The following is a 24,138-nucleotide window of genomic DNA, read 5'->3' as shown; positions in this document are numbered from 1 at the left end:
CTCAAAATAAGAACATGAAATAGAACAGCCCAATAGAAAACAATGATTGACATTACACTTCTTATTCCACATGCAATCCAATAAGTGAAAACAATCTGGGTGCACTGGTAAAAGGTGGAAAGCGGCTTCAATATCTGTTTTACCATGAGGGCACCATGCCCACATCTTCAAAGACAAACCAAAGCTTTGTCAAATGACACATATGAAACTGTACATAAATCGTTGCTGATACAGTAATTTACCGGATGATGCCCTGGGTAAGATAAATGATGTATCAGATGAAACTTGTCTGGCTCCTTTTTGGGAACCACTCCTAACGAAGAAACCCGCAGGTAGGGGGCAAGGTGACACCTCGACGAGACAGCCATGTGCTCCAGGGTCACCTCCTTCAAAAGTTTGTCTGTCACCATCAATGGGTGCAGGTGAGCAGACTTCAGATTATTTGGGTGAAAATGGGGCATCCGAAAAAAAGGAATCTTAAAACTGAACTCAAAACCATTTCTTAATAACTCCGCTGCAACCCTATCTGGCTAATCCCTTAGATAGGGCAGCGTTGCTTCTATTTTCAGTGGCTTTTTTTTGGTTTGCATCACCGGTTACCCTTTTAGATTTTTAAAAACATTTTGACTGGGCATGGTTCCCGCCACAAAAGGAACAATTGTGTTTAAAATGACAGTTTGTGCCTTATTGGCATTGACTGTCGTTAAACTGGTGTTGAACCTGAGGTTGACCCCTCGGCCCCTGGATGAAAAAGCTGTGAATTTGAACGAGCCGACACCATTAGACACATCCGTAATGCGATGTCCTTATGGTCCCATCTCAAGTTAAGTCTAACTGTGTTCCGGTAACGTAACTGTGTCGCCCACCGCTCCCCAGGACATCTATCCACTTGCAGGGATGCCGCGGGGACCCACCTTGCTGGTTCTTCTGGCAACAGGTCAGTCAGGTTTTCTTTGTATCGGGTCGTGATGCCACTCTCGGTATTTGAGGTCAGGGTGGGTGACCGCCACTGCAGTTTAACGAGCGTCTGGGGCTGATGGGATTGCAGTCGGATGGTGTGCCCCCCCCGAGGGTGAGGCTGGCCCCAGGGGCTCGGGTGTGTTTGTGTGTGTGGAACCACAGGTCGTAGAATGATTCAGTCAGAGTCCAGAGTGTCTTTCACGGCTTTTACTCACTTTTGGTGTTCTCAGTGAGGCAGCCCGGGCGATGCTGTGGCAGATCAGGGTGAACCAGGTATCCTTTAGGCTGGTCCAGGGGTAACTGTCAACTCGCCTTCCTAGCCCTTCTTTTTTGAGATGACCCCTGACTTGAAGTGCTGCGGGAATCACCCAGGGAAGTCGCAACTGCCTTTTCTCCCCTGTCTGGCCCGTTTGCTGGCAGCGTGGTCAAGTAAAGATGGCTTCTTATCCTATCTCACTTATGGGCCCCCTCGTTGCTGCTGATGCTGCAGACTCTGTGTTGGTTGGTGAGGCACATCCAGCACCCTCACCGGCAGGTTTAGCAGGCCAAGTAGATAAGTTCCTGCTCTACGGACCTGTTTCCCCGTGCGGGCCTGGTTACCGGTAGTCCCTTTACTCAGCCACCTCTTCACTAGGTGGTTTTCAGGTAGCCCTACTGGGTAACCATTCTACCCCGTCGACAGCCACTATACCTGCAGGGTCTGACTAGTGACTCTGCACTCTTTGCTTCCTCACTTCAGACTGACTCACTTCTTCCTCTCCACTGTGCCTGCCTCTGCAACCTAGCAACCAGCTTCTCTACCGCACCCCATGATTGGATGTGGAGGACACGCCCCCTCCTGGGTCTGCCCAGGGGTCCCTACAATGGTGTGTGTGAGACCTGGCTACTACGTGTCTGTGTGTTCACACCCTGTTCAGCCATTAGGATTACCTGTTGCATTCACCCAGCGTGGGTGCAGTACTCAGTGGTGCCTGAGCAGGTCAGGGGCGCCACATAACCAAGCAGTGCCGCCAAAGAACCTATAGGCTCCACCTATGGAGTCCAAATAACAAACAACAAAGAACAATTCTGCAAAGCCTTTTCCCAGACATACTGGCTAATATAGCAAAAGCTTGCAGCCAGTTTGAAAAGGTACGAGGTATCAAGCGATAACGTATTTTTTTCTTCCTCCTGTTTTTTGCTTTGGTCTGGCTTTACTTTATCTAAATTAAGTTTTGCCAAGGGGAGTAACGAACAAATTTGCAATACTCATCCTTTAGAAATTTTCCCGGAGTTTCCTGCTTTAGATGAGCCCTTAAAAGGCTGTTAAAGTAGATGTGCACCTCGCCCTGCACTGCATCATCCAGCCTAATCACAGGGTCAGCCAACCCTACGAAGGAACCTATCTCCAAAACTGCCACCTGAGAAAGCGCTGCACTTCCTTCCTTTGTCACGTACCCAAGCACCAATCGGAGACACTGCGGGGTTAACTGAGACATTAAAGGCCCCGTCATACGCAGCGATATCGCTAGCGATATCGCTTGAGAGCGTACCCGCCCCCGTCGTTTGTGCGTCACTGGCAAATCGCTGCCCGTGGCGCACAATATCGTTAGGAGCCGTCACACGCACTTACCTGCCTAGTGACGTCGCTGTTGCCGGCGAACCACCTCATTTCTAAGGGGGGGGTCCGTGCGGCGTCACAGCGGCGTCACTAAGCGGCCGCCCAAAAGAAGCGGAGGGGCGGAGATGAGTGGCTGTAATTTCCTGCCCACCTCCTTCCTTCCTGATTGCCGGTGGCCGCAGGCAAGCTGTAGTTCGTCGTTCCCGAGGTGTCACACGTAGCGATGTGTGCTGCCTCAGGAACGACGAACAACCTGCGTCCTCAACAATCAACGATTTTTTGAAAATGAACGACGTGTCAACGATGGATGATTTGGTGAGTATTTTCCATCGTTAACGGCCGCTCGTTGGTGTCACACGTAACGACATCGCTAATGATGCCGGATGTGCATCACGGAATCCGTGACCCCGGCGAGATATCATTAGATACGTCGTTGCGTGTAACGGGGCCTTAAGCCACACATATCTGCTAAAAATTGAGCCACAAACTCCCGAAAACCATTAACAATAGTTACACTCCACGGGTTAACCAAAACTGGCCTACGATCCTCTAAACCAGAAGCTCTAGAAAAATTAGGAGAGGCAAAGGACGAGGACAAACATACAGGGGGTTACGCATTGGATTTTCTGCTGCTTGCGGAGAGTCCAGTGATTTCCAGTGCCAGCATAGTACATGGAATTTTAAGAAATCTCATGCACACGCTGGGAAAAATATTTGCAGCCTAAATTGACAAGAGTCATTGTAAATTCCTCCCTATGCAGTGCAAAGGCGCGATTCTCCCTTTCCTTCTTCGCAATGATATCTACCACTGTTAATACCATTGCAGATATCACTGCGGGGCCTCCACTGTTGTAAGATAGAAGTAAATACGTTCCATGGGAACGTAGCCTAAAGGGGTTGCCAAAGTATACATACTTTTCAAATCATGTTTAAATGACTGGTTATCCTATTAGTTCGCATGTTGTCAGTAGATACATACAATTTAGACAGTTTTCATATTATCCTTGCTGCACCCTGCAGAGCTGTCTGCATCCCTCCAGATGTGCACGTGTGTTTTCTTTCTATTAAGCGCATGTTACATCAGGGAATCTATATATAGAACCGTTTGTATGAACTTACTCTAATGGATCGTCCGTCTCTAGCCTGCAAATTATAGACAGTACACATCTCAGAAAAAGCATCCTGCAGCGCCTTTTATGAGATATGCTGCAGTCCCAAACCCTTCTCCCCACTTACAATCTGACCCAAGATACTAATTATCTACTATAAGTTGATATGTTCAGGATTAGAGATGAGTTGTGAAGTGATGGCCCAGGGGCACCTCTGGCTGTGTAGTCATGGCACTGGTACTGAGGCAGACCCCTGGTTCCACCACTTCTTTAACTTCGGGGGCTGACTTGATTGTGCAGTGTGGGACGTCTCTTTCACCGGCTGATGCACAAAGAGTCTTCAGGCAAAAGTTGAAATGCATAAAAACTGACATTTATTCACACAGAAAATAACACTCCGGTCAGCAGATTCCGGCAATATTGGTGGAGCTGGGGACAACCTGCCCAAACGCGCCCTCTGGTGGGGATATGCCCTAGATACTCTTCTTCTCCGGGCTCCCACTCTCCGGTCAAGCACGCACTGGACCCACACCAGCGGAATAGACCCTGAGGTTGCGTCCACCTCCTTTGCTCCGGCGTCCCCTGGTGTTCCGCTCACACACTCACACTTGCCGCTGCAGATGTTCACTGCCTGCTGTCCCGGATCCTTCTCTACCCACACACACACAGGCCTTCCCTAGATATCCGGCCGACTCCTCCTCCCCGGTGGCAACAGCCGTCCCACCCGGCCACTAGGGGGTGCCCTAATACACAACACATACAATAATAAAAAATCAACACTTTTAATAATCACAATGCCGGGTAAACTATGCTGAACTAGTAGGGGGTAGGCCCACCCACTACATTCGCATCCCAGATCTACGGTCAAGGTCGGTGTTCTCTGGCCATGGAGAGGAGCTGCATATACCTTCTTACCCGTCAGGATCACAGACTCTCCTTTTGATTAACTAGTCAGTAGTTGTGTGCCACATAGACGACTTCATGCCAAGTTATTGACTCAAACAATAGAAAACCGTGAATATCGGGAAATCCGTGTATCTCCTATCCACGACGAGAGATCACTGACCTGAATCATGGACCGGGGTTGGGTAAATTGATAAGCTCATCACTACATAGAATTCATTATCATAAACTTATTAGTGAATTCTCAGCTTAAAGGCTATCTGTCAACAGATTTTTGCTACCTCATCTGTGAGCAGCATTATGTAGGCAAAGAGTCCCTGAGTTCAATGATGCATCACTTAGATTAGTGGCTGCAGCCGTTCTGACACAGTGAAAGATTTTCGATTTTGCATGTAGCAGACCTCTGGGAGCTGCACTTGCCCACACCAGGCTTTCAGTACACATTTCCATATACAGAACTTACTAATCACAGAGGGGGCTGGAGTTGGACTACAATTCATGTGCTGCTGAGATCCACTAATGATAAAGATAAGAGGCTTAAGCTAACAGTACATAAAAAAAGACTAAGATAACAGACACAGGGCTGAAATCCCTGTTTTAACACTTGCAATCTGCTACCTTCAGGTTACATTGCAGAAATCTGCTCACAGAGTCCCTTTAATAGTTTAGTCTTCATTATCATGGCCAGAATAGAGAGAGCTTATTTCTGGAGGTCATCACAGAAATGCACTTTGCAATCAGTTTTTGAGAAAGGGACCCATCTAATAAGTAGTGTTATCCCAAAACAGAGAACCCTATTAATGTGAATAGTCTTCTCTGTTGTTTCATTTGGTGAACTTGCTTCTTCTATTGCGAAGATTGTAAAATCTATAATATGTACGGTATTTAAAGAGAACCTGTCACTTGTTCAATAAATTGAGCTAAATCCCTTATAAAAATCCCTGAGCTCTCATGATTCTGTTGCTCTTCTCCTTTTTGCATTGCGTCGCTCCATTGCAGAGATATTCACGTTTGTGTCATCTGGAGTGCAGTATGTGAAATCTCAGCTTTGTAGTCCAACTATGTGTTTCCACACAGTCTTCTCTGGGGCGTGTGCTTTCACCCCTGCCTCCCAAGGTTTGCCACTCACATCTCAGGAGCTTGTCTTGCAGTCTATCAGTCTTAGGCTCTGCTAATATAGCACAGAGATTTGCACAAATTTCGCCAACTGTCATGGCGGCATTGGACTCTGTTCAGACTGCAGATTCTGACACTCTGCCCGATGGTTTATTTGGTGTCTGGAATCAAGACAGGCAGACTCAGGCATCAACCTGATGTGTGCTGATTCATAGGCAAGCTAGTTTAGAGTTAATCTCTTCTAGTCTGATGCTCCTTTAATTACATGTTGTGGGGAGACCTATCATATCTGCTCTCCTCCTATTTATACTGTTTGAATCCATTTACCCATGCCAGCTATAGTTTATTCTGTGAGGTATGGTGTCCAAGACTCTCTGGTGAAAGTTGTGTTTAGAGGTGTTTTTTGCTTGGTGCGGTTGTGGAATTTACCCCTGTTGTTTTGCACTGTCTACCTGCTCTTGTTTTTCCTCCTGAATCGTTTATTGTCTTATCCTGTGTGTGCGCGTGTGGTGTGACAGAGTTTTGGTTTTCCCTTGTCTGTCTTTATCTGTGGATTTCATCATACTGCTGTCTCATCCTTCCCAGGAGGGAGGGGGAATCAGATCAGGACTGGTTAGGAGCAGGGCCAGTAAGAAGACTCGGGCATCTCCACCTTCAGTAGTATATCTGAGATTAGGGATAGCATAGGGCCCCCTAGCTCCCCTAGCTTGAGGGGACAGCCTCCCCGTTATCCCATAGTCATCATGACACAGTCCCATAGAGAATGGTTAGACCAGTGGTGTGCAAGAATAACCACTACTCCATTCTAACAGGACATGTAAGAGCCCTATTCTCAGGATCCTGGAGGTTCCAGCACTCGGACCCCCAACAGTATGCAAGTTATTACCTATCTTTGGGATAGATTATAACTTTTAATAACATGAGTGACCTTTTAAAGAGAACCTCTCTCCAAGTCAAATGTGGCCAGTTTTAAACTTTTATTTTATTCCGGTTGCCCACTTGAGTTTTTTTGTTAAACAAATTCACCATACGGCTGCAGAAATACAGAATTTTTTTATTTGGTGTAAATTTTTTTATGTTTTTTTACAAAGGGGCGTGACTCACAACATCCTCTGGGGCGTGTCCTTAGGCTGCTCTGTATAATTACCCTGTGAGCCCCACACACTTTTGTAAAACTCTAAAAATTTGGACTAAATAAAAAGGACCATATCTTTGGAACTGTATAGAAAATAAAAAAAAAAATAAAATAAAAAAGAATACTGACGGAGCGAAATTAATAGCAAAACCTGCTTGCATTTTCATCTTTTATCTAATTATTCAATGGGTGTAACAGACAGTGTCTTCTGCTCCGGGATGGAGCGTGGACAGTCAGATGATCTAATACGTAACAATGATTTCGCTATGGACATTTATTATCAGATGGTTGACATTTCTGGCCGTCTCGGCCAAGTTCGTTCTTACATGTAAAGTCTATCACTTATTCTGATCTCTTTCTTGAGTTGCCAGATCATTTCACTGTTTATTGTGTATACTTCAATATGGTAGTGAGTAATCAACCATGGCAGAAAAGCATCAATCCATTGAATGCATTTCTGGAAAGATACCGTATATTTTTAATCTGTTGGAAACTTACTATACGACCAGGTTAGGGAAATACCGTTAAAGGAAATGTGTCACCAGGACAAAAGTGTCCAGTTTTTGCTCTTATTTTATTCCAGCTGCTCCACTGAGTGTCACTCTAGTGACTATGATGTGACTGGATAGAGACCCCTATGTTGGCCCTCAAACTAAGTAGGACCCTGAGCTGACCCTCAACCCAGAGGTACATTAGATGGTAGTGAGGTCTGGGCCCCCAGCGTGTCCCTATCTCCTGTCCAAGGCCCTGATGTAACACCCTCCATATCCAGATCCCAAGGGTCGGGCCGGGACAGTAGTCACATAACCCCATCGACAAACAACACAGACAGGGGGGGACAACAAAACTCACACACACTAAAGTAAACACCAGGGGGACCAAAAAAGGTGCCCAGGAGGCTGCAGTACCCAAGAACAACCACTACATAGTGTATGGAGTTGTCATGTCCTAGCTCCATTCACTTTTTCTTTTTCTTGCCACTGGGTGTCCTGCTGAGACCTGATCAGTGGTGTTGCTCAATGTCTGATCCATATCCAATCTGATTTTGGTAAACTATACACTTGTATTCATGCAGGAAATGGGTAGCAGAAGCACTGGAGGCTGCAGGCAGACAGGAGACCAAGAAGCATGTAGTGAAGGCACTGGAGGCTGCAGGCAGACAGGCTGACAGGAGATCGGGAAGCAGATAGTGAAAGCACTGGAAGCCGCAGGCAGACAGGAGACTAGGAAGCAGGTAGTGAAAGCACTGGAGTCTGCAGGCAGAGAAGATACTGGGAAGCAGGTAGTGCAAGCACTGGAGTCTGCAGGCAAACAGGATACTGGGAAGCAGGTAGTGAAAACATTGGAGGCTGCAGGCAAACAGGATACTGGGAAGCAGTTAGTGAAAGCACTGGAGGCTGCAGGCAGACAGGATATCTGGGAAGCAGGTAGTGAAAGCATTGGAGGCTGCAGGCAAACAGGATACTGGGAAGCAGTTAGTGAAGGCACTGGAGGCTGCAGGCAGACAGGATACTGGGAAGCAGGTAGGGAAAGCACTGGATACTGCAGGCAGACAGGAGATTGGGGAGCAGGTAGTGAAAGCAGTGGAGTCTGCAGGTAGACAGGAGACCAAGAAGCAGCTGGTGAAAACACTGGAGGTCGCAGGCAGAGAGGAGACCGGTAAACAAGTGGTGAAAGCACTGGAGGACACAGGCAAACAGGAGACCGGGAAGCAGTTAGTGAAAGCAGTGGAGTCTGCAGGTAGGCAGGAGACCAGGAGGCAGTTAGTGAAAGCGAGGCAGTTAGTGAAAGCACTGGAGTCTGCAGGCAGACAGGAGACTGGGAAGCAGAAGGTGAAAGCAGTAGAGGTCGCAGGCAGACAGGATACTGGAAAGCAGGTAGTGAAAGCAGTGGAGTGTGCAGGCAGACTAGAGATTGGGAAGCAGATAGTGAAAGCACTGGAAGCCACAGGCAGACACGAGACTGGGAAGGAGGTAGTGAAAGCACTGGAGGCCGCAGGCAGATAGGAGAACGGGAACCAGGTAGTGAAAGCACTGGAGTTTGCAGGCAGACAGGAGACTGGAAAACAGGTAGTGAAAGCACAGTAGGCCGCAGGCAGACCAAGACACAGGCCCAGGCAGGCGATCTCATGGGAGCACACAAGGCCACCTGCAAAGTCTGACGTGGAGCACAACTAAGTTCAGCAGGCCAGCTGGGGGAAGCAAAGGCCGGATCCAGGACAGGTGTGTAACATCTCCCTTGCTCTGCTCCATCATCATAGGAGCGAAACAATGAAAATAATGGATCCTTCACATAATGGAGATCAGCAATGCATGATGGACCCGATTGACTATAATGGGGTCTGTGAGGTCCTGTCATAGGCTGTGCTGTACAATTTTGTTTAGTATTTTTTGCTGGATCTGTGACAGAGCCTCCTAAGTCAGATGTGAACAGCAAATAAAGCTGCACAAACCAGTCTCCCAGCCAGTAACCGTGTCAATGCATATGAAGGGTAATGCAATGAGAGCAGAAAATTAAGAGCAGCAGATTTGAGAGAAGATGTTTCTGTGATCAGGTCACATTGTGTCTGGGTCATCAGCCGCAGATGCAGAACAAATAGAGTCATGTGACACAAGTCTTCTCCGAGAGATGAGAATTTGGTACCTTAGACTTGATTTAAATATAAATATATAGAATTTACTGATATATTATATGAGGAAAGACATCTCGATCTGAAGATTTCCACTCTCATGAGAGAACGTTTCTTCTCTCAGGACCGATCTTCCTTCTTAAATAATAAAGGTCCCCGTTCAATTACTATATGGAGGTATGGATACTCAAAGTATAATAATGTTTTATGAAATCATGAACAAGCTCTCTGAAAATGGAAAACCCCTCGAATTCGGTTCACTTCTACAGTCAACGTGTTAGAGCTGCCCACGGTTTGACCCATCGGGGATGAGTAAGTGTAAAGCTTCAGACATAATAATGACAAGTTAAATATAGGAGACTTTTTGGTTGCAAATTTTTAAGTGGAAACATATGTTAAAGTGGATTGAATTTGGTTTAAATGATGGGATCGGGGACATGAAGTCTGAGCACATCTACATTGACTATAAGAAAATCTTTCAATTTGCAGATGTGTGGAAATTGTTCCCATACGTGGATCTGGGACAGTCTCAAAAACAAAAACTTTGTTCTGATCTTTTAAGCTGAGATCTTCTATTAATAGAGACCCGAGAGGTCAAGATCTCAGGATATCCCTACTTAGGCACAGAAGTATCTGCTCTAACACAGGTGCAAAGGTTTTCTATGGTGAGAAAGATTACGTCTTTGAAGTGTTCCAAAGAAGCCACCAAAACAAGACCAACAGGTCCAATCTATAGATTAACTGTTTAGGTCATCTTAACATGTCTGCATTTCATGGACCATGGTTTTCTGACCACTTATGGGTCTTCAGATCCAAACAACAGCCTTATTGGTGCATTCGAGGTTGTTGTTTTGGTAAGGAGTCCCGTGTCCCATAAGGAAATTATGGGCTGTACATGGGCCATAAAATATAGACATCTGAAGGTGGTCTAAGGGGTTGAAAACTTTCTTAATCCAACTGCTTTAAGTATTCTCCTACAGTTTTGTAGGAGAATACTTAGCATGATCTTACTCAACGTTCATCAAAGGTTATAAGTGGGGAGGCTTTCTCGAAATATACCTAATAGAGACCATTAAAGCATACAGTGACATCGGTAGCTCATAGATACACACAGTAAAAATAATGGCGCCTCTGTGGACTAACCTAGAGGCTGAAAAAGTTTAATAATGTATATTAGCCCATTAGGGTAACTGGAGGCATATGGGTATGTAGCGATGGCCAACGGACCACCCCGGTGCAGAGTACGACTCCAAAACACAAGATGAGGTCACAGAAAACAAGGGTTTGCTTTATTTAAGGCAAGACACACAACGATGGTAAAAGCAGTCATGGGAATATTTCTCAGAATAATAAGATTTTACAAGCCTTGGCGACTAGCTGGGGCCGGCAAATCACATGTATCCCCAACTCACAGACACAAGACTATGAGTACGCAACAAACGAAGCAATACAATTACTACACTATGCTGCAACCTAACTGACCTCTAGTAACAGGGCTGCACGGATGTTACGCTCTGGCTGATGGGGCCTCCACTACACCTTGCAGAGTACGCATGTAGTATTGACTCACGGTACTACTCACTGGAATCAGTCCAACTCCTAAGGTTTCGGTCCCGATGTTGGCGCTTACTTTTCCTAGCAAGGCAAGGAACTCCTCCTTGGTCGCGGACCTGGTTTCCCTTCCCAACTCCTAAGTTGGGCTATGCCGGTCTTGAGGATATCTTCTACTCAGTTCGGTATTCATACCACTGCACCAAGGGGTCACTCACGGTTTGGATGTGGTAAGGTTCTCTCACCGGTCCTGTAATTTTTCCGACACTGTAGTACTCCCAGTTTTTCCCACCTGCACGGCTCCTCTCCTGTTAATTTCCTGCGACACACACACACACACTGGTCCCGCCTCCGACACTCCCTACTCCTCCTTTCTTTTTCCCGCTCTTTTCAGCCAGACTAACCAAGAGTTCAGCTCTATAGGGAGTAAACATGAAGCGAAGGCTCAGCCAGCAAGTCCATGAAAACTGGAACAGGGGTACTGTCTCTTAAAGGTGAAGCACACTACTTGTAGGGATATATAGGTACAGCAGGAGATTATCATTAGAGGACTACCTGGCATGCTGCCAGGTAGTCCAACTACGCCCCCACCACTGATTGGCAGCTTACTGCCTATGTGCAGTGTACAGCTGCCAATCAGTGATGTGTGGGGGGCTTTACATAGCTCAGCATTCAGAGAATTAGTAGATCTGCAGAAGATAAAGCAGTTTTTAATCAAAGCTGCAGCAAGCAGTAAAGTAAGTGACACATCACTAGTATCATGGTCTCTGCCCCTACATCAAACTGCTTTCAGATGGGAAAAAAACACCTGGTGACAGATTCTTTTTAAGATTATCATAGGGTTCTATTCATGGGTGCACATATCACTGGTGCAGCCCTACATGGGCCCAAGAGTTTAACAGGCCCATTTCCTCCTCCAAAGTAGATTGAGTTGTGCATTTGAGCCACCCCATGTGCCAGCAGCTGAGCTGCTCAGATCTGGATCCACGGTGGCTCATGGGTCTCCAGACCCAGGGGTCGTGCGGCCTCTCAAATGAAGGGGGTATTTACAGGGGATTGTATTAGAGTTTGTGACGCCACCCGTGGTATGTGGTAACTAGGAGTACCACCGCTGCAGTTGGGAGTACCTGGGGATGATGGAATGGGCAGCCAGGTGTTGTGACCCTCCACGGGTAGAGGGGATACCCCGGGGCTCGGTGATGGTGAGGGGAGTGCCGTTGGATGCAAACGGGTCACTTGCGTACTCACTCAGTCCATTAAGCTGACACCGACAACTGGATAAACCAAAGTTCTGGACACCGCTGCCGCTGAGGGGAGCTTAGTTCGGGTCTCGTCCCCAATGGTGCTGCCTGGTGATCCGTGACCTGCCTCCTGGCACTAAGTTTACTTCTCTGTTGGTCCCGGTAGTATGAAACTTGCCGGGTCCCGCTCCCCACTATGGATAAGTGTGGGAGCTTGCTCTCAGGGTTCACGCTTGGGATTTTTTGGACCGTTTTGAGTGCAAAGTCCTATCCCCGTTGTTGCACTAGTACCCCAATTTTGGAGTGGGTGGAGAGCGAATTTTGAAGGCTCCTCGGGTAAATTGTTAGGTTGCCTGAAGCTACTCCCTGACCTAGGGTCCACGTACCCCGTTGTGCCTTGGTCCCAGCCCGGTGATGGTGCAAGGCTGCTGGCTGTCCTCCTCGATGCCCTGCTCCTGACCTCCTCTCTCCTTTACTTCCCAAGATCAACTCTCCTCTTCTGACACTCCTGACCTCCCTTCTCCAACCCCCCCAGGTGGGCGACTCTATTCCCCTCAAGCCGTCCACTGGTGTGTTTGGTGGGTGTGGTGCAGAGTGTATCTAGGGTTTGATTAGCTGATGTAGGCAATACCATGTAGTTAGGGACCCATAACCAAGAAGGAGGTGGATACTGCACGGGAGGGCAAATTGTGCAATACCTTGTGATGACCTGATAGTCCAGGGGCATCACACATTATGATGAGAAATGGGACTGCAGCGGCCCTATGTACTTTTCTTGCACAGGGGCCCTATTCTGTCTGTGTCCACCAGTGGTTCTTTTGTAACCTAAATATCATCCAGTAGAATTGTAGGGTTTACATAGTAGAGATCACCCATAGAGGATCCTCATCAAGAACCAGTGTTGATGTTACTATTTTTGTTTTTTTTTTATTGTGGTTACTTGCCACTCACTTACCACTAGGGTTACATCCATGGCGCATGCGCAAATAGAGTGCAGTGCACTTTGCGTCACTGTGCATGTCAGTGCAGCCAGAAGGTGTGAGAGACTGCATGACTCCTTTTTGACTGCTCACATGTCTCTAAACAAGTAGCATTTATTAAGCATTATTACTTTATACATTTTTTTTCCTTTATGTTTAAAGGGACATATTTAAAAATCTATAATATTTAGAGATGAGCAAATAAATTTGCCTGGAGGCCACGTCAATAACCCATGCATGTCGGATTGGAGCCTTGTGATCTGCCTACTACATGCCGGCTTCCCTAAATCCTCTTTTGATAAGCATTATCACATTGTTATTGCATCACACACAAACTTGCGCCAGACCGGCTAATCGAAGGAGGAGCTGGTGATGCCGGTAGGTTGGAGGTTGTCCGCAGGACCCTGGTCTGACAATCGCATCAATAATCCATGGCTCTCGGATGGGAACCTTATGATCTGCCTGCTACATGCCGGCATCCTTAAATCCTCTTTTGAGAAACATCATCACATCGTTATGGCATCACACACGACACTGCGCCAGACCGGCTAGTCCAAAGACGAGCCAGTGATGCCGGTAAGTCAGAGGTTGTCCTCAGGACCCTGGTTCGACGATCACATCAATAATCTGTGCCTGTTGGATGGGAGTCCTGTGATTCGCCTACTACATGCCGGCACCCCTAAATCCTCTTTTGATAAGCATTGTCACATCGTTACGGCATTACACACAACATTGCGCTAGACTGGCTAATCCAAAGAAGAGTCGGTGATGCCAGTATGTTGGAGGTGGTCTGCAGGACCCTGGTCTGGTGATCACATCCATAATCCGTGTCTGTCGGATGGGAGTCCTGTGATCAGCCTACTACATGCTGGTACCCCTAAATCCTCTTTTGTTAAACATCATCACATCGTTACAGCATCAGACACGACATTGCGCCAGACCGGCTAATCAAAAGAGGAACCAGTGATGCTGCTAGATTGGAGGTTCTTCACTAGACCGTGAACCAGGTCATTCATTTGTGGCTGTCAGATGGGAGTCTTGTGATCTGCCTACTACATGTCAGCAGCCCTAACTCCTCTTTTGAGAAACATCATCATATCGTTACGACATCACACATGACATTGCGCTAGACCAGCTAACCAAAGAGGAGTTGGTGATGCCAGTAGGTTTGAGGTTGTCCGCAGGACCGTGGTGCAGCGCCCAAGTCAATAAACCGTAGCTGTTGATTGGGAGCCTTGTAATCCACCTACTACAAGGTGGAACCCATAAATCCTTTTTTGTTAAGCATCATCACATCATTACGGCATTACGCACGATGTTGCGCCAGACCGGCTAATTAAAGAGGAGTCGGTGATGCCAGTAGGTAGGAGGTGGTTCGCAGGGCTCTGGTCCGGTGGACACGGAATACTGATTTTCATTAGATTTAGGATGACGTATACTGTTTATAGTGTTGTGGATACTTTACAGCCATGACATATGATGCCACCAACGTCTTTGCACCATTGGCATAAAAACTCCTAAGTGATTAATAGTGGTAACGCAACATATATTGATTACAAGACAGTTATATGAGCCAAGGCCGGTTTTGTAGGGTCTCAGTGGTATTTATATTTAGTGGGAAGCGTTCTAGGATTTCACTCTTATTTTTTTTACATTCTTTATGAGTTTTATGTTTTGTTATACCAGGACCGTAACTCAGTCCCCAGCTAACAAGTCAAGTCCGACAGCCCCATTGAAGATTAGCATGAAACGACGTATCCTATGTGAATTGTGGTTAATGCTCTTTTTCCTGTGCAGACAACAGACAGGCCAGAATCAATGGAACCAAGCAGACGCTGGAGTTCAAGTCATGGCAATGGTTTGGGGCGACTGTCCGGTCTCATAAGGAAAAAGTTGTGGTAAGTCTGAAATTTAATGGAAACCTATACATGTCTGATGTGGGCGTATAGAACCTTATATTTACGGTATTTTATATGTTTCTGGACAAGCGGAAACAGATGTTATATTACAAAATATTCTTTATCCAGATGTCTACGTAATAAATGGTAATTTATGCTTCCCCAAGCAATGATTTTGGAAGCCATTATATAGAAAATACCAATTTTTCATATATTAAGTAATTGGAATAGGAAGCTGATCAGACAGAGAAATAGCTATAGGGGGTGCAGAGTTGGAGGTCACAAAGGCTCCTCTCCCATATGCGATCACACCACAATATGGTACGTGTCAGGCTCAGTTACGGATTATGTACTGGTGTCCATGGGTTTTCGAGCATAAAGAAAAGTTTCCAAGGGTCTTGGATCTGTATAAAATAAGAAACTAACTCTTAGGCGGGCTTTACACATTGCGACATCGGTAATGATATATCGTCGGGGTCACGTCGTTAGTGACGCACATCCGGCGCCGTTACCGACATCGCAGCGTGTATACCCTAGGAGCGACGATCATCGATCGCAAAAACGTGAAAAATCGTTGATCGGTGACACGTCGCTCCATTCCATAATATCGTTACTGCTGCCGGTACGATGTTGTTTGGCGTTCCTGCAGCACCACACATCGCTGTGTGTGACACCGCAGGAACGACAAACATCTCCTTACCTGCGTCCACCGGCAATGCGGAAGGAAGGAGGTGGGCGGGATGTTACTTCCCGCTCATCTCCGCCCCTCCGCTTCTATTGGACGGCTGCTTAGTTACGTCACAGTGACGCCGAACGCACCTCCCCCTTGAAGGAGGGATTGTTCGGTGGTCACCGCGACGTCACCGACCAGGTATGTGCGTGTGAAGCTGCCGTAGCGATAATGTTCGCTACAGCAGCTATCACCACATATCGCATATGCGACGGGGGCGGGTGCTATCGCGCTCGACATCGCTACCAATCGCTAGCGATATTGCAGCATGTAAAGTACCCCTTGATCTCCTACTGTCATTCACCAGAATCCAACACTGGTCTGTCAGGATTCCTCTGTTCGGAGCATCTTGCACACTGACCATGCTCTGCCGCACCTTCTTGAACTACAGAGCCGGCAGTGACATGTTTCCTTTGTGCGGAGCCTTTTGCATTTAAAGATGCTCTGCTGTGTTTCTTTGAGTACTTGCTGGCAGGTTGTTCGACAGCATAGGATTCCTGGTTCTGGGAGGTGCTGATTACTCAGGTGTTCCACATTTCTGGTAATTGCTCTGTTTCATTACTGGGCATGCTCTCCCAGAACTTTGCCAGTCATACTCTCTGGTTCGGCAGTTGTGCTATTGGACTGTGTTTGTGCTTGTGTTCTGAGCTAAGTTTCTTGACCCCGGACTGTTGATTGACCCTTCTCTGCCCACTCCTTGTTCTTGTCGTTTCCTCCTGGCTTCTGACCTCGGACCGTTACCTGACCACTTCTCTGTCTGCTCACTGAATCTAATACGTACCCTCCTGGAATTCTGACCCTTGCCTGTGACTTGACTGCGTTTCTGCTTACTCCCAGAGTCCTGTCATGTTCTCCTGTTTTCTGACTCCAGCTTGTCTGACTACCCTTCCGTCTATACTATCTGTAAGTAGTGACTAGCATCACATGGTCACTTTGTGCTCTGCGCTGACGTAGGAAGTGGAGACATCAATGTTCTGACAGCTGCAGGACCAATGTGACCTGTGATTGTCTGGTGACCTGAGCAGCTTATGCTGATACATGGCTCAAAGTCATTGGAAAGCTGCAACCAATCACAGGTCGCAGCGGTCATGCGGCTGTCAGAACATTGACGTGTCCAATTCCTGCGTCAGTGCAGACCACAGAGTAACCAGTTCTGGATCCATGTGGATGACAGGAGGTGATTAACCTCATAACGACGGCCGTACGACTTAAAGCGGCGGCAAAACAGGGTACTTATTCTGTTCCGCCGCTTTAAAGCGGCGGCCCGAAAAAACCCTGTAGCGCCCCCCAGCGACCGAAAATCTCGGGGGTTTCAGCTACCGGGGGTAGCTGAGACCCCCCAGATTATGAATCGGGGTGTTTTTTTTGGACCCCGATCATGTGATCGGCGGTATACACTGTATACCGACGAACACATGAAAAAAAAAGAAATGGCCGGTAAAACTGATTTCTTTTTCATCTGACATGATCAAACATGTCAGATGAGAAAGAAATCTAACCCCCTAGTGCCCCCAAAGCCCCCGGTACCGGAGAGTCCCCCCACCCCCACCCCTACCCCCACCGGACATCCAAAATGGCGCCGAAGCGCACAGAAAACTGCAGCCGCCGCCGGCTCTGCAGTCATTTCCCTCCGATCTGAAATGATCAAACATTTCAGATCGGAGGGAAATGTCCTCCCCCTGACCCCTCCTCCGGTCCACCGGAGCCCTCTGGTCACCGGAGCCCCCTCCGGTTCTCCAGAGCCACCACCCCCCTCCCCCCTCCGGAAGATGGCGGCGCACAGCGCGCGGCCGCATTCATTCTGCTCTTTCTGCCGCATGTGACACGTCACATGCGGCAGAAAGGTGTCCCCAGGTCCCACTAGGTCACCCCCCGTCACCTCCCCCCCCCAAGCCCCCGGTTATACGTTACCTGTCTGCCGCTCCGTCCCGCGATCACGCCGCCTCCTTCTTCTTCAATGCTGGCGGCGCATGCGCAGACAGCGGCTGTCAGCTGGATCCCTGCAAGCAGGGATCCTGCTGACGTCGCAACTGCACAGGCTACTCCACTGTGGACCGGGGGAGGGTGAGTGCGGTAATCTGCAGTCACACTCCTCACATGGAGAGACTGCTGTTCCAGAAAATGGGGGGTACGTTCTGTGAGCGTGCCCCTCATATTCTGGAATGAGGTTACTGCAGGTCACTCTGCCCTAGGTTGGACCGGGGCAGTGTGAGTGCAGTATTCTCAGATTACTGCACCCACACTGCTCATGGAGAGCTTGCTCTTCCAGAAAATGGGGGATACGTTCCCTGAACGTGCCCCCCATATTCTAGAAGATCCAGAGTCGGCGTGGGACCTCCTCCAAAATGGATTACAGCGACCGGAATTTCTTTATTTTCAATAAATTGGTAAAAGAGGAATGTTTCGGGGAGTGTTTTTTCAAATAAATTTTTTTTTTGTCTTTATTTTTTTCTATTACTGACTGGGTTAGTGATGTCGGGTATCTGTTCAGATGCCGTGACATCACTAACCCCAGGGCTTGATGCCAGGTGACATTACAGCTGGTATCAACCCCATATATTACCCCGTCTGCCACCGCACCAGGGCGCGGGATGAGCTGGGGCGAAGCGCCAGGATTGGCGCATCTAATGGATGCGCCACTTCTGGGGCGGCTGCGGCCTGCTATTTTTAGGCTGGGAAGAGTCCAATAACCATGGCTCTTCCCACCCTGAGAATACCAGACCCCAGCTGTCCGCTTCACCTTGGCTGGTGATCTAATTTGGGGGGGACCCCACGTTTTTTTTTTTTTTAAAAAAACGCCTGGGGAGCCCTCCAAATTGATCACCAGACAAGGTGAAGCTGTCAGCTGTGGTTTGCAGGCTACAGCTGTCTGCTTTACCCTAGCTGGCTATCAAAAATAGGGGGGACCCCATGTCGTTTATTTTAATTATTAATTTTTTGGGGGGCTAAATACAAGGCTAGGCACCCTTTAGTGCCACATGAAAGGCACTAAAGGGCGCCAGCTTAGAATATGCAGGGGGTGGGACGTTATATATGTTTGACATCTATCCATTCATCCATTGTAGCATTTTACGCTGTGTGCCCACAATCAGGGTTTGCAGCGTTTTGGGCGCAGAGTGTTTTCCCTGTGTCCATGACGCTGCGTTGTGCTGTAGAAGCACAGTGGAAGGATTTTTAGAAATCTCATGCCCACTGTGCTTCTTTTCTCCGCAGCATAAACCGACCTGTGGCGCAGCTTCCCGAGCCTCAGCATGTCAATTTATGCTGCGGAGATGAGTGTTCTCTGCAGGTAGCATAGAGCTCCACAGCGGCCTGAACCCAAATCGTGGGCATGGGCAGCTGCGTTCTCCCGTGGACAACACTCACATCTCTGCAGGAGGCTGACACTGTGTACTGGACGCCGTGTCGCTGGATCATGGCCACATAGCCTAAAAGTGAGACATTTGTTGCTACAGCAACATTTTTGTGAAGTACCTGTGGATTCAAAATGCTTACTATACTCCTGAATAAAATCCAGTTTCCAAAATGGGGTCACTTGTGGGGGTTTTCTGACGTATAGGTACCCAAGGGGCCCTGCTAATGTGACATGGTGCGCGCAATTTATTTCAACTTTTCCAGAATTCAAATGGTACTCCTTCCATTCCAAGCCCTCCCATTTATCCAAACAGAGGTTTTTGGCCACATGTGGGGTATCCCTGTGCTCATAAGACATTGGATAACAACCTGTGGGGTCCACGGTTTGTTGTTGTCTCTTGAAAAAGTGAGAAATTTGATGCTAAAGCAACAGTTTTGTGAAAAAAATGAAAATTTTCAATATGGCAACCTAAGCTTATCAAATTCTGTGAAGTACTCGTGGATTCAAACTGCTCACTATACACCTAGATAAAAGCCTTGAGGTGTCTTGTTTCCAGAATGAAGTCACTTGTGGGGGACCGCCACTGTTTAGGCACCTCAGGGGCTCTCCAAATGCAACCTGGCGTCCGCTATTGATTCCAGCCAATTTTGCAGTCAAATGGCACTCCTTCCCTTCCGAGCCCTGCCATGCGCCCAAACAGTTGATTTCCACCACATATAAGGTATCACCAAACTCAGGAAAAATTGCACAATAAATGTTATGCTGAATTTTTTCCTTTTACTCTTGTAAAAAAAAAAGCTACCTGGTTGAAATAACAATTTTGTGGTAAAATTTTATTTTTTTTTTTTCATGGCTCAACGTTATAAAATTCTGTGAAGCACCTGAGGGTTCAGGGTACTCACCAAACATCTAGATAAATTCCTTGAGGGGCCTAGTTTCCAAAATGTGGTCACATGTGCGGGGTTTCTGCTGTTTAGGTACCTTAGGGGACCTCCAAATGCGACATGGTGCCCGCAATCTTTTTCAGGCAAATTTCCTTTCTAAAATTCAAATATTGCTCCTTTCGTTCCAAGCCCTCCCATTTGTCCAAACAAAGGTTTCAGACCACATGTGAGGTACCACCGCGCTCATAAAAAAGTGGTTAACAAACCTTGAGGTCAAATTTTTGGAATTACCTCTTGAAAAAGTGAGAAAATTGATGCTAAAGCAACATTTTTGAGAAAATTATTAAAATTTTCAATATGACAACGTAACGTTAACAAAATCTGTGAAGTACCTGTGGATCTAAAATGCTCACTATACCCCTAGATAGAAGCCTTGAGGGGTCTAGTTTCCAAAATGGTGTCACTTGTGAGGGATTTCTTCTGTTTAGGTACCTTAGCGGACCTGTAAATGCAACATGGTGCCCGCAATCTATTTCAGCCAAATTTGCTTTCCAAAATTCAAATATTGCTCCTTCTGTTCCGAGCCCTCCCATTTGTCCAAACAGAGGTTTCTGACCACATGTGGGGTATCGGCGCGCTCATAAGAAAGTGGGGAACAAGTTTTGGGGTCCATTTTGTTGTGTTATTTCTTCTAAAAGTGAATAAATTTGGGTTAGAGCAACATTTTTAGGTAAAATTTAATTTTTGCTTTTTTTCATTCCACATTGCTTTTGTTCATGTGAAGCACCTGAAGGGTTAATAAACTTCTTGAATGTGGTTTTGAGTACTTTGGGGGGTGCAGTTTTTAGAATGGTGTCACTTTTGGGTATTTTCTGTCATCTAGGCCTATTGAAGTCACTTCAAATGTGATGTGGTCCCTAAAAAAATGGTTTTGTAAATTTTGATGTAAAAATGAGAAATCGCTGATAAACTTTGAACCCCTCTAACTTCCTAACAAAAAAAATTTTGTTTCCAAAATTGTGCTTATGTAAAGTAGACATGTGGGAAATGTTATTTATTAACTATTTTGTGTCACAGAAATCTCTGGTTTAACGGTATAAAAATTCAAAAGTTGAAAATTGCTAAATTTTCAAAATTTTTGCCAATATTCAATTTTTTTCATAAATAAACACAAAAAATATTGTCCTAAATTTGGTACTAACATGAAGTCCAATATGTGACGAAAAAACAATCTCAGAATCACCGGGATCCGTTGAAGCGTTCTAGAGTTATAACCTCATGAAATGACACTGGTCAGAATTGCAAAATTTGGTCTGGTCATTAAGGTGAAAATTAGCTCCGTCACTAAAGGGTTAACAGTTGGTTTGTTATTTTTTACACATCCAAGACCCTTGGCAACTTTTCTTTTTTGCTTATATAAACTCTTTAAATTTTTGTCTGCAGACTTGAAGATACATGATCTCCTTATACCTGAATCTCTCTTATATTGTAGAATAAAGGCAACAAAGACTTATGGGGGGCTTCTATAATGGGCTCCAATAATGGCAAGGGATTGAAATTTCTCAAGGAGATGTATTAAGTTCTTGTAGTAAGGACAACCCTCTCCTTAGAAATACAGAAGGAAGGCTGCGAAAAAGGACAGGAAAGTTGGGCATTGGGACAATACTTAAAAGAACTTTCCAATGAATTAACTTAATTTTAATCTTTATTTTAATCGTTAGATCTTGGAATAATAATAATTTCCACAATTGGATGTGATTAATAAAAATGTTCCTGTGCGGAGATAATCTTATACATCTGACCCTGCTATGTACTGTGTAATGGCCGTGTCTGACTGTACAGGACATGGTCTGATCATATCACATCTCCTGGGCAGGGGAGAATGCAAAATGGAGTATAGGGGATCATGGCTGATTCTTTTGGTGAGAAAAAACAGTTCCCTGCCTGTGACTCGCCCACCCCAGGGCTATGGGACACCCGGTGCCGGGCCGGACAAGTCCGGGGGGGTCGTCAGTGGTGGCGGGGCCCGACTCCGTGACCCTGGCGGGAATCAATTAATATGGCTTCAGTGGGGGTGTTTAAAGTTTATAATATTCGTGACGCCACCTGTGGTTTGCGGCTACTAAGTCGCCGCTGCTGTATGGGGCCTCCGGGGCTGGTGTAATGGCAGCTTGGATGGTCCTGCTCCCCACAGGTGGAGCGGTACCCCGGGGCAACAGTGGGTGCTTGTTAAAGTCTATGCAGTGATGGAAGTCTATGCAGTGATGGAAGTCTATGCAGTGATGGAAGTCTATGCAGTGATGGAATAGTGCAGGCGAAATAACAGAGGCAACACCAGGGGGTGCAGTTTCAAGTTGTTTACTCACAGTTCCTGGGTTGAAGCGCACTGGTGCCTTTAGACTGCTGGAACCCACTGTCGGGGACCTCCGCCGATCCCGGGTAGATCTGAGAATAAAAGCCGGTGCACCCCTCTATTGTGTTCCTCTCTTCAGCTGACTTCTAATCCTTGCCTTTGCTGGATGAACCTGGCTTGGCCTCCACTATAGGTTCTGGGCCGGGGGCTTGCCTAGTGGGTATTCTACCCCCTTTCCAGAGGTTCTGCTGTGGGCTGTGGCCCGGGGCGCTTGCAACTACCCTGGGCCTCGGTTTTTACCTTTGGAATTGACTTCCAGTTTCTAGGGACCGTCCCCTGTATGCAGCTTGATCCCTCCACCTGATATTTCTGTGGAACAGGCCACCAGCTTGGAAGCTTTGCAGTGGCCCTGGAATCCCTTCTGTTGTTTTGCTGTGGTGTCACCTAAGCCTATCTGGGCCTCAGGGTCTTCACCAGGAACTCAGCTCTCTTCAGACTTTTCTTGAGGTAACGACCTCCTTCTCCTTCTCCTCACAGTCTTCACTCTCTCACTCCCTGAGGTAAACTGAAACTAACTGATTCCTGCTTCTACTCTACTCTCTACTGGCTCCTCCCACCTCCCTGTTGCTAAGCTCCCACCCTATGGGAGCAGGGATGGGTCTTACGGCCCCCCCAGCATGCAGCCTGGGGGGGTTGCTGCCACTGTCCCTGGTCCCTGTATGTGCCTAACAATGGGTGTAGTGCAAATTTGCCTGTGGACCGGCGTTTACTCCCCTCCTTACCCAAGATGGGATATCACACCGCTGGTTGGGGTGCAATGTTCCTGTGGCGACGGAAGCCTCAGGGGCGCCACACCTGTTTTTGAAAAAATGTTTTACCTCAAAGAAAGAATAATTTGCAATCCCATGCTATGATGTCTGTATACTCTTTTGCGTCCTCCCCTGCCCAGGAGATGTTGTATGATCAGACCATGTGCCTGTACGGTCAGACACGGCCATTACACAGTACACAGCAAGGGCACATATATAAGATTATCTCAGCACAGCACATTTTTATTAATCACAGCCAATTGGGGAACATATCATTATTCCAAGATCTTTTGATTAAATTTAACTTTATTTGTGGGAAAACTCCTTTAAGGGGTTATGGGGTAAAGAAGGTCTTAAAACCCCAGTAAGAGAAGAACTCTGATGAAATGCATTGATTCATCATGACCATGAGAGGTTGTAAGGGGACTATAATGTTGTTTTTCCTGATCTCAGACCATTGCTGTCTGGCATGTGTCTGTCACAATGACTATGGGATAATGGGGAACCAGGCTCCTAAACTGTCCCTCAAGCTATGGCCCTATCCTATCCCTAATCTCAGGGATACTCCTGATGGTGGAGATGCCTGAGACTCCTTACTGACCCTGCTCCTGACCAGTCCTGATCTGATTCCCCCTTTCCCTCCTCTTAGGGAGGGACAAGACAGATGTGTTAGAATAAAGACAGACAAGGGAAATTAAAACTCTGTCACACATTACGCACACAGGATAAAACAATATGGAGGAAAAACAAGAGCAGGATGGAAGCTACAAAACAACAGGAGTAAACTCCACAACCGCACCAATCAATAAGCACAACTTTCTCAAGAAAGTCTGGGTACCACACCTCACACACCAACAAAGACAAACTAGACAAACTATAGCTGGC

At 46.9% G+C, this 24,138-nt stretch overlaps 1 protein-coding gene across 1 annotated transcript in view; it reads left to right on the top strand.

The window, feature by feature from the left end:
• The window catches only part of ITGA8 (integrin subunit alpha 8), a 287,198-nt gene that overhangs the window by 25,587 nt on the left and 237,473 nt on the right, over positions 1-24,138 (top strand). Inside the window, exon 3 of the mRNA XM_075315623.1 lies at positions 15,022-15,122. Coding sequence (XP_075171738.1) covers positions 15,022-15,122 — 101 coding nt within the window. The remainder of the gene's footprint in view (positions 1-15,021; positions 15,123-24,138) is intronic.

This window comes from Anomaloglossus baeobatrachus, chromosome 6, assembly GCF_048569485.1.
Source record: "Anomaloglossus baeobatrachus isolate aAnoBae1 chromosome 6, aAnoBae1.hap1, whole genome shotgun sequence".
Lineage (NCBI taxonomy): Eukaryota > Metazoa > Chordata > Amphibia > Anura > Aromobatidae > Anomaloglossus > Anomaloglossus baeobatrachus.
Note: the sequence above shows the minus strand (reverse complement) of the source record. Positions and strands in the feature narration are given on the sequence as shown.